At 39.9% G+C, this 11,870-nt stretch overlaps 1 protein-coding gene across 1 annotated transcript; it reads left to right on the top strand.

Moving 5' to 3' along the window:
- Positions 1–223: 223 nt before the first annotated feature.
- On the top strand, positions 224–11,454 carry LOC136448079 (uncharacterized). The gene is made up of 3 exons (XM_066447198.1): positions 224–798; positions 7,069–7,168; positions 10,206–11,454. Exons 1-3 carry the CDS (start codon positions 450–452, stop codon positions 11,434–11,436), a joined length of 1,680 nt encoding a protein of 559 aa, XP_066303295.1. The 5' UTR covers positions 224–449; the 3' UTR covers positions 11,437–11,454.
- Positions 11,455–11,870: the final 416 nt, after the last annotated feature.

The following is an 11,870-nucleotide window of genomic DNA, read 5'->3' as shown; positions in this document are numbered from 1 at the left end:
TAAGTGCGCTGCAGTTCTGAGCCTTGTTTTATCGCACACCGTGACGGGTGTAATCCAACAGATTCGCTTCAAAGAGAACATCCTAATCTCAAAGACTATCCCATCGAGGGTTTACGATTCACAAGGCGTACTGCTAATTTCTACCCCTCGGTGGCGTTTAGGATAAAAGGCGGCACTTTATGCGCCCTTCTTCGGGGGATAATACCGGTGAAATCACTTGCGGCCACGACCCATCACTGCATATTAAATATTTATTGCCATTGGAAACAACCAATTTTACAAGAATGCACTTGCTTTTCAATATTGCATCTTCCGCGTACGTGAGCAGTGGCATATTCCTTTTCATTTCATCACCTTGCAGCGAAGGAAGACGTTTGCACCGGGACTTTTTGTCACATAGTTAAGAATCTTCTCGTAACCGTGGTGTTACCATACTCTTTACACTTTGCATGGCCAGGATGATGACTACGCCGCTTCCTCCGTTGACTTACCACAACCACTCATCGATTCCCACGGCATGGGGTGACCTGCCTGCCGAGACCGAATCCTCCCCAGTCGCTGCTACCCCGGGTGTCTTCCTTCCAGACTTACGGTTGAGAACTTGGCTCTTCATAGCGGGATACTGCACACTTTTTCTGCTTTGTCTGATCGGTGACATTTCTGTGGCATTTATGGTGCATGGCTGGGGGAAGAGGAGAGGTGGAACTGTTTATTATTTCGTTCTCAACCTTCTACTTGCCGATCTACTGATCGGGATCTTCTGCACTCCTTTCACCCTCATTGAAAACGTTCAAGAAGGTAAGAAATCCCATCTTTATTCTAAACCAAGTCACGTCAGGTAATCGTTTAGTTATTCACAGTAATTTAATTATGACGGAAAAATTGAGACACGATGAGTGCTTTTAATCTATAAGCAAAGCAGTGAGACTCCTCGCTGAAGACAGGCGTTGGCAATCAGACTCATCAACGAAGATTATATATCTTGCATCGTTGGTATGGGAAACCCAAATTACTCCTAGATCTTATCAAAGGGAAAGCAATCAAGTGCATGATCTACTAGATTGCTTCGTGGAGAGCATGGCATAAACGGTAGGAAAGCGACCATATTCTACTGAATTGCATATTGAATGCTTACTGGCTGGATTCAGCCTGGAAGATGTTTTATTTGAATGAGGATTTTTTTCCTGTGGCAATCGCTGGTAGATAAATACTTGCTCGCTTTTCTGTATTACAGTGCAGTTGAATTATAGAACATTGGTTGCACCAACAATCACATGCGCTGCATTACTGGTCTTGAAATATGGTCTAACCGTGCCAAAATGATGCATAAAGTCTAGAGAGCTGGTTGCAATTTTATAGTCCAGTACACCACGGCTATAGCTTACAGAAACAACATTGTAAATAATTCGGAGGAGGGTTGAATTCAGGTCTGCAAATAGCTTAGCTTCATTTTCTTTGTTATAGATATTAGTACTTTAATGACCAACCATTCTTAATACGTTTCAAAGTCATCTTATCAAAATCTTTAGAAAGATTTTAACATCGATTTGGTACTGTTGATTATTGAACTAAAGCTTAAGATTCATTTTTTTCAATGACCATAGTATTAAATATGATTTATTTTTCTTTTCATAATTTTCTTCCGTGCCCGTTTGCTTGCACCATCTGTCCATACTGACATATCATAACTCCGTCATTACAACTGGTTGTAATTTCAGAATAAATCAACACAATCTTCTAACCTTTGCTCGTTTCATCTGTTCAATCTACTATTGGAAAGACATTGAGAATGATGAAATCTTTCAAGTTCATTCTATATTTGGTATTTTCCCCTACATTTATGATATAGAATCAAAGTTCCGTCTAAAAAAGTGTAATCAAAATATCATTGGCCAAATGTTCGACCCGATTAAAGATAACACGAGTATTACAGTATGGTCACGTGATGTAGTTAAGCTAGGGTATAACGGCGGTTGGGAGTAAATATCCCTCCTCCCCCTCCTCCGTCAAGATTTGTTAGCCCCGGCGCAAAATGCCACTCTTTCCTCCCTTATGAAGTAATTCTATTCAACATCCAAAATCATGACCTTGTCCAAGGATACGGGCTACTTGGTGAAAACGCGGTGTGCTATCAAGTTTAAAGCTCTGCCTATGTACGAGGGATCACACTACCAGGACGGGAAACGGGGCTGACTTTTCGATGTCTTTTGGATGAATTTGCCCTGTTTTGCCATAATTGCAGACTTTGCAACAGTTTCATGCACATAGATAAATTAGCCTTTCTTACATGGCATTGACGTGATATAAACTCACAATTTCAGGCCGAGGATGCCTGGTCAGATTTTAATATCATTTCAATCGGCTTCACTAGCGTTAGCTAAATTGAAAGGTAGCGTTCTAAAAAGTGGAATCGTTTTGCGCGCGCATTCACAGTTTATAAGCTAGGCAACATTGTGGACATAAATTTGTGGTCATGAAAATTACATGTGTTTTCGCATCTGGCTATACATTACAATATGCAACCATTCAACCATTCATTACCTTCTGTTACTACTGAGAGCCATTAATGACGTTGTACTGGTACTTTTTACAAGGGACTTATATGGCTTGCTTAATTTGGTCCTTCATTACACCATCATGACCTACTAATCTCTAGGGAAATTTTCATGTTTTTCGAAGCCGATTTGACCCAGAAACGTCATAGGGTCCAGTACATTCAGTCCTAAATTATACCCTATAAAACACACCAAAAGGCATTTGCCGACAGATAAAGCGCTTGTCTATAAAGGGCTGAGATACACGGCCTCTTAGGGGAGTGGGGGCGTGCACGATTTAGTTTTGTTGGTGCACAGATTGACAGAGATGTATCTGTACATGTGCACGTAATACGAATCTGACGCATACGGGCTGCTACAGAACGGTGCAAACGCGGTCTCTACAGCTTAACGGGAACTTAATTAGTTTATCCATTATCAAGCGTCACTTTGGACTTCTACATGCATCAACTTGTCGCTATGTTATCGGTGCGATTTAAAGGTCACCACCTGTAACCAAATTAAAAAGTCAAAGTTTATTAGGAGAAAAGTTACTTAGTGGGACAGGTTTCTGCCGAGAGTAGAAATAAATATCCCTCCGTATATGATGTATCTCCTAGCTCTGTCGGTCGGGTTATATATCTTCTTGCTAGGACTACCCAAGGTTAAAGCAGAAAGAAGAGAACTGGGGGTCCATCAATGGGCGTTTCTTGTCGTCTATCGCAGCACATCTGTTGTTAATGTAACGCATTCTGGTCAAAATTAGTAGAAGCAAAACAAGCAGGACGCAATGAGTAACCAAACAGGAATTGAAAAAAAATCTAATTGTTAAATCTGATATTTATTTATCTATGTGTGATCTTTAGAGTGGTCCCTTATGTTACCTGAGTAACTGATTTCCAAGGGAGTCCGTAAAAATAACAAATCAGGAAATAAAATAAAGATGACTTAACATAAATTGAATGAACAATGCATTCACAATAACATAACATAAGCAGAAACCATCAAACAAAGACTCAAAACAAAAACAACCCAAAATCACAAAGTCAAGGAATTCATATCACTACTGCTATTCAGCAGATAAACTGCTTCTTCGCGGTGCATATATGATCAATGTGGCATATTTTAAATCTGATTCGAGTCACCCACCGAACAGATGCTCATTCTAGTTGTATACTGTCGAGAAAATTATCCTGACAAGGAATTAATCAAAGAGGCCAGCTTCTTCCTGAGTTTGGTAGAAACCATCGTCTTCCAATCCCGTGCCTAGAATATATGTATATTCATTGTCTTATCATCTGGGCCAGCTGTAACAAAGATTTACCTCAACAACAGTAACATAACAACACCACGGTTACTAGATTTACATAAAAGAATATCTTTACCAACCATATTTTAATTTGCACAGAGCAAACATTTGTCGAAGCACATACCTATTAGTAGATCTACTAAACATAGACATTCGTTGGCATTAGATAAATGTTCGTATGATGTTTATTGAAGATAGAAAGTTGTTTATGGCCAGTATATGAAATCTTTGGGTTTTTTGGGGAAGGGAGATGTTTGAAATGTGGTGCACTGTAGTCAGAATACCTGGCACCAATGCCTCATGATTCTTACAACTTCTTACTTGAAGGGGGACTCTAGAATCAGCACATTTAAAAAAAAAATACAAAATCAACCAAATTCTTTAGACTTTCACCACAAATATACGAAAAATGTATCATTATAAACCAGTAGCCGAGAAGCCCCCCATACAGACCCACGCGTTATGCACGATGGAAATGGTACATACATTAAGTATAATTGGTTCCATTGTGATAATTGCTGAAAATTATCGAACTAGATTTCGTAAGAACCAATGAAAGTACCAAGTTCTAAGCTGTAAAAATGATTGATAACACACACAATTGAAACATTATTTCCAATTTTTATATGCCCCGGATTCCCTAGCGTCTCTTCATTTTTCTGAGGGCTCTTTTTTCACATCTTTTATATTATATCAAATGGGATGATTGCCAGAGATCAAAGTCAATTCATTTGAAAGTGCAAAAGTGAAAAAAAGAACTGGTAGTACTTTAAATTAACAAACATGTATCCAGAATCACATTGAAAAAATATATTTTTAATATCAACTTAATATTTATTTACATCACCCCTGTTAAAGTTTGTCCGATAGTTGTTGACGACATAATATGTTACATCTGGTTGTAATTTATCTGGAGGGAACTCGGGGGCTATCAGAATGCTGCTGCAGTATGATGTTACTACTGCCTGGTCAAAATGTAATGTACAGTTAATGTTATCATTTTTAAACATGGCACCAGAACACTTCCCTCTGCTATTGAGTCCCCTTTAACGAGAGGATAAAGATCATCACAATTTTTCGCTCCAATGTGATTTTAGTATGCAGAGATGAATAAAAATATCATAGACAGCGCTACCATCATTGTTGCAACGGTAAACATGGGAATTCTTACTGATTGATATACTGCACCCCAATTTGGCCTAATTTGAATGTGTTGCATATCAATTTTCACTTAATTTTTACATGATTGATACTTGATTAGCCACTTATGACCCTGTATCTATTTGGCCGGTATAACCGCCCTTCGGCGTAACACACCAGCTTCTATATCTGTATCTATATAGCCGGTATAACCGCCCTTCGGCCTAACACACCAGCTTCGCAGACACGCAGCGCGGCAGCTGCTGGTTATATAACACCGAACGACCTAATCACCAATGGGGTTTCTGGCTGTCTTATCGCGTGAATACAACCTTCTTGTCAACCTTGAAGTAACATGCATGTTCCTTACTAAGAGATAAGCGAGGTGAAATAGCCCCTGGCCTTTGGTCATCAGAGCCTCCTTATCGCTAAGAATCATCTGAGACACCGCGCGAAATCCAATCTTCAAGAAGACCTTAGAGCATGCCTAACGGTTGCAGTGTTTGTTCATGAACGAATGCTTTGCGTACGCTTTACGGATGCTTTACGTATGCATAAAGATAAGAGTAGTGAGACCACGACAATTAAAAAGAGTAGATTCATCTATGTTTTTTTTTTAAATGTTCATTCCCTGAATATATGCTGTATACCCTTTTAAGTAGTGTAAAATGTTACGGCCAGTGGCATGTCCTGAATATAAATGAACGTACTTTGCACAATCCTAATCTAAAGACATGCGGTATACGACCTTTGTTGGGATGGGGTGGTAGGAGTGGCGCCCATTTAAGCATGGTATGTAGGCAGTTTATATGTGTTGCTGCACTCTTATTGCCGGGTGTTGGTAATTCGTTAGCCTTAACTCTAAAGGATTCTGCATATCCTTCAGACATCTTGTCTCTGGAGTAATCATAAAGCTACAAACCTTCGCTAGCTTTGATGACCGCCATTTTATTGCCACCTTATTGAATGAGTTCTGTTGATATTTGCATGCACTTGGCATTTGACTGTTGGTCACACTTCCACCTCTGCTCAACAGCAATAAGGATTGCCTCCTCTTCAAGGGCGAAAAGACATTAAAAGTGATATATGGCATTCATATTACTTTCCAGAATCCACTGCACTGTGAATTTTATGGCCGTAAGTAGAGCGAGCATGAAGGCAGGGAATTGTGCCTAAGGCATCGGACAGCGCCACGATCAGCCCTAAACATGATCTGATTTTTCACTTGGGATTAACTCTATCCCGATGCTGTGAATTAATGATGCGTTGCTTGCCTGTTGCGCGTTCATACACTGACCGCAGGGCAAGTTGTCGATAAATTTAGCGAGGGTTGTTACGTTATATCACTTCTCTGAGACGCTGAACAAATAACGCGACGCTTGTTATCAGAGGCGGCAATGCTGTCTGCCGACAGGCTATCAGACACCCCGGTGTTACTGGACACCGTGACAAATCACCTTTCCTCAGATGAAGTATCTAGAAGATCAGTTAGGTCCATGTGGGAGCGTGGAATCGATGCTACAACAGGACACGTACGCAATCAAATGGTACAGAGACTACATTGCTAGTCGATGATATGCAGCTAAAGCTGCAGACTTCAAAGCTTTCCCTTAGGCCTGACTGTAATGGGAAAGAACAGGAGATGTAATAAAAAAGAACATAACCTGACTATAGATAAAGTATAATAAATCATGCTGGTTTTTATTACATATCTCAATAAATAATCAAAGACCAATGTCTGCTATCGGCGTAAATATAAGAGCACAGAAAAAAGTATGATTTACAGTCATGAAATATAAATAAGTATATCTTTCGATGGCGCATTTGAAAATGGGCATATACAACAGGCAAAATATGTACAAAATATACCCTTTAGATAGTTTCCACTATTGTATGTTATAATTGATAATAGGTACAAGATGTTTCAAAAATGTTAAGTGCCGTTCATATATCGATGTTGCTGGATACGTTTGGACCTAAAGTATTCGAAATTGTTTTAACCATGCAAACCTATATCAGAGGAGAAAACTCTTCTGATGAAGCTATTATCATGACTAACTGGTTTATATTTAATGTCATACGCAGACAAGAACCTCAGCAGGGTGCTGTGCAGAATGGCTCCAGTGATAGAGGGTGTGGTCGTCTGCGGGTCAGCCTTCACTCTGGCAGCCATCGTTGTTACAAGGTGTGTAATTACTTGAAAGTTCAACTGTGTTGGTAGAAGTGCATTCTGAATCATCAAAGTTGAACTATAAATTGCCATTAACACAAAAAATGGACTTACCCAAATATTCGACTGATCAGCTGTGTTGGTGATTTACAGTTCAACTTTGATTCAGAAGGCGTGTCCTTAATTAAGCTAACCTACATTATATGAAACTAATAGTGCATGCGTATATCTCTTCCCCAATGCATTTGTACAGTCATCTTTCTTAATTCATGTCGTTCACTGAAGTAGGCATAGGAAATATCAATATGTTGGGAAAGATGCCATTGTCCAAACCGTATACACACAATCTAAATACTTTTATGTGGTGGCTCTCAGAAATAATTATGTAAAGATTGTGTACGAAAAATGTATCATTGTAGACGGATTGGTTTAATAGATTGGATACGAAATATAGGTATAAAGCTACAATAGAGATTATCAACTGTCCTGCTACAGCATTGCCCCCCTCATCCCCAGGGGGCGTACACTGAGCTATTACTAATGTCAGTGGCGTGGTCGGTGATCGCACAATCAGGCAGTTTGTCATGGATGGGCGAGCAATGGTATTCTCAAGTACAATGGAAATCCATGGACAATTTCCTACAGTTTGAAGCGTAATGATCTCTCCCCAAGGCACTAAAGATAGCTCATCAAGAATACAGCACCGCCTCTTTTATTCATGGTCCCCTTCCACGGCGTTGTTTGATGAAGCAGCAGCCGGGCTCTTCAGTAATGGTTTACAAATGGAAGTCGTATACTTAGTATGCTTTACAATACATGGTAAAAGCTACATAAAAGCACCATCTCTGTCAATGCCAGGTACAGAAAGGGAACTTGCCAGCAGTAATTTGAACTAGCAATAAACGGACTAAAGCACGTATCCACATGGGCTTTTAATACTGTTCTGGTGACACATTTATAGTAATTGAAAAGAGACTAAGTCCCACAGCTTTGGAGTTTATCATCATAACAGTGGCTATGATGCTCTTGTCTCAAATATATTATTTGTACCAATTGAAACGTTGACAAAAATATTTTTAAAGTAGTTGCAACACATTCATATTTTCACTAGAAGATCTGATAACGTTTAACACAAATGGTGCTTTAACTTTTTTTACAAAACCATTAAGATATATAATCCATGCTTCCATTTAATGTTTAGCTCCCCAAAGCTTTAAGAATAACATTTACAGTTAATCCCCAACTGTAGCATAAACATTCGGCCTGGTGTGGATTATTAACGGCTTGATTAGACTAACGCTGTTGTAGAAGAATCACCATAAATATAATAATGTTTAGTAAATGACAAGCTTGCAATTTATGAGACCAATGCTTTGTATAATTTGCATTATTTGCGTTAATCCAATATGATTGTACTCGATGGCTTTTCAAAAACCTCAGCGAAAGGCCTTCAGAAGATCCACAGGCTAGCATGGACCCAATGCTTGGAAATGTATTACCAGACCCAATTCTGACTTCCTTTAAGCTATATGAGTCTCTTAAAGTAACATAGATGACCAAACGAAATGACACGAACCATATACCAGCTTTCACTATCTTATGTGTTCTGTACCATGTATGCATAGGTGTAATGATATATGCTAATATATTTGTTATGACTTTTATAATGTGATTTACATCTTTGCTGTATTTTGTTTGACCCTGACTTCCTCCCTTATGAACTCTGTAGCTTGATTTAAGCTTCCCCTGAATAAAAAAAGTTCCACACAAACAATGGTGCTGAATAATTCTAAGATTGATTCAACCTAAGCCGTGTGGAAGCCTTTAAGTTACCATCTGGTCTATCAAATCCTTTTTGCCGTGACTAATCACCTGATAGCTAGCCGCATTCCTTTTACGGGGTTCGTTGACTACAAGATAGTGAAGCGTATGTATCTATCTGGCCGGTGTAACTGCGCGCCCTTCGGCGTAACATACCAGCTTCGCAGGCATTCGGTGCGGCAGCAGCTGGTTATATTACACTGAACGACTTGTCACACCTTACGTTTGCACATCTAACTTGCAAAGCTATCTAGTGAGGACGCCCCTTCTATATTTGATGGCAACGAGTCCCACTCTACTATCATAATAGTTCTAGGGAAAAACGAGTTTTAATTTGAACCCTTCATATTCCTGGGTTGATAACTCAGAAGACACGGCTTAAATGTACTTAAAACATTGCTATTTCTTGTTCTTTTCTGGACAGATGCTAAATAGATACTGTAAATGCAGAAATGTTCGTGGTGGTTTTATGTTCGCGGTTTTCGCGGTGACTGGGTCACCGCGAACTAAAAACCACCGCGAACATTTTTGTCCAATACTTTAGCAGTGTGTGACTATAGCGCTGCCGCAAACTTAAAACCACCGCAAACACTCCATTTTCGCCTTAGCGCGATATAAAAACCACGCGAACATAAATGCATGAACAGTAGTCGAGAGAAATAACACCCAGAAACAAGGTCTACAAACACATGACAAGAAGAAGTTTTAGTAGACTCATTATAAACCTTTAAGTAGTAGTAAATGTTGTGAAAGTTGTTTTGACTCATGTGCACAAATCTTGTCTATTGATTATTTTTATTCAAGCCTCAAATGGTTTATAGGGGCTGGATTATTCGATCAAGAAAACCCCGGAGACGATTTTTGTTGCTTGATAAATCAATCGCGATGTTCAGGGCAAACATATTTTAATGCTAAAATAGAGAAATTACACTATTCGCTAACCGAAAGAAGTTGCGTCGAATGGCCAAGTGGCAAGGCTAGCGCACATGATATTGATTGGTCCATTCCTGGTATTCCTGGCTAGACGTTGTGTCAGTATGTAGCAAGTGGCAGGATAGAGCTGGAGGGGCTGGTCACCACATGTATGGATATGTTTGAGTAAAAATAAACAGAGCAGTAGTTTGCTTCACTAGATCATGTGAAGGCAAACACTGTACGTTTGTTTACGTATCTTCTTGAAATACCTTTTTTGCCGATAAATAACATTTCTTTGTTTTTTTTCAATTTACAGGTACAGTCAGCGAAAGCATGGAGTACCTATGTCGACGCCAGACGTCAGCATCAAGAAAATAACCTGCGTACTCTGTTGTATTTGGTCAATGGCAATCACCATCAACATTCCACAAGCCTTCGCTCGAGATTTGCATCTGACATCAACCCCTTCCGGTGAGATGTATACGTGCCAAGAGACATGGAGCAACAGCCAAGGGTATTTCCTCTACAAGGGTGTGCTCGTGGCTTTAGGTTTCCCGGGCCCGTTTCTTTTCATAGTCTTTGCACATCTTGCTGATGTTACCGGTCTATCTGGTCTGAAGAAGAACCAAGACGGCACGACGTTTTATGTTACCGAGGGGAATGAATACATTCATGAGGGTCACTCCAGGGGGCAGTCAACGGAGTGCTCAGAAGAAACTGTAATATCGCCGGACAGAGGATCTCATTCCGAAGAGGGGAACAACCAAATCTTCGGTGGCACAAATAGCGATTTCATTGCACCGGAAGCTTCTGATAAAGATTTATCGGCTTCTTCTTCGATCAACGAGATTGGAGACATCAATACCGTTGCCTGCTGTGCGGGCACAACGTGCAATAATTGTGGTTCTTCCAAATCGGCCTTTCCCCGAGGCAATGCGGGAACAGATTGGCCGTCACCGCCAAGCGTCTTATCGGCAGATTACAGCATGTTGCTGCCAACGTCATCCATCGACACCGTGGAGGACGCTTGTTCTAATACCCCGAACACTTTGCTAGACGATGAGCATCCCTCTCAGACAACGATTTCTGTGGAGCAATCGCAGTTCATTCCTATTTCAGACACTACGGCGTCTGAAGAGTCTGCGTTAGATAAAACAGAAAATACAGTGCATGAGTGCAGCAAATTTTTGGAACGTTCGCATCTTCTTAGAGCTCTTACGGTTTTATTTCTGATAACATGGCTGCCATTCTATACCTGCTGGGTGTTAGACACCTACGCCAAACTTACAAACACTACATGTAAGAATATACATGAGTATTTTCATCCTATATCGCTATGGATAGCCTTTTCCAACAGTCTTTTGACTCCGTATGTTTCTGGATATTATGTTGGCTGTTTTAAACTGTCCTGTTTCCGTCCAAAGTCAAAGACGTCTGTAATAGAGGTAGAAACATCGGAGGAAGGGGAGGGAGAAGACAAGGATGATGAAGATGGCGACGAGATAAAGGAAGAGACGGAGGAAGAGAATCCTGTTACCTGGATATAAAACTCTCATCATGTGAAGGACGAAGGTTCTCTGCTACTTTGTGAAATATTTCTGATTCGAAAATTAAAACTTGGGTTCATATTACATACTATTAGGTTACTTAGATTACACACTTATTAATCTGAGACATTTCTTTTATATGCGCTTTAGTTCTGTTCTAGTTTTGTTGAGTCATTTTCTATGTATTTTAGTCTTGTGTTGTGTTGTGTTGTGTTGTGTGTACGTCTTTTTTTCTTCTTCAGATTAGACATTCTACTCCGGACATCAAGCCGTTGACATTAACCATTCGTGTAATCACTGTCTCTGGAAATGTGTGGCGCCAAAACAAATATATGCCAGATGTCTGGTAATGTCCTCATATTTGTTTAAATGTCAGTATCAATCGGCACGTATGGATTTTGCCATAGAAAGTTTTTATTGTCAATTTGCAAACG

Source organism: Branchiostoma lanceolatum, chromosome 14, assembly GCF_035083965.1.
Source record: "Branchiostoma lanceolatum isolate klBraLanc5 chromosome 14, klBraLanc5.hap2, whole genome shotgun sequence".
Lineage (NCBI taxonomy): Eukaryota > Metazoa > Chordata > Leptocardii > Amphioxiformes > Branchiostomatidae > Branchiostoma > Branchiostoma lanceolatum.
Note: the sequence above shows the minus strand (reverse complement) of the source record. Positions and strands in the feature narration are given on the sequence as shown.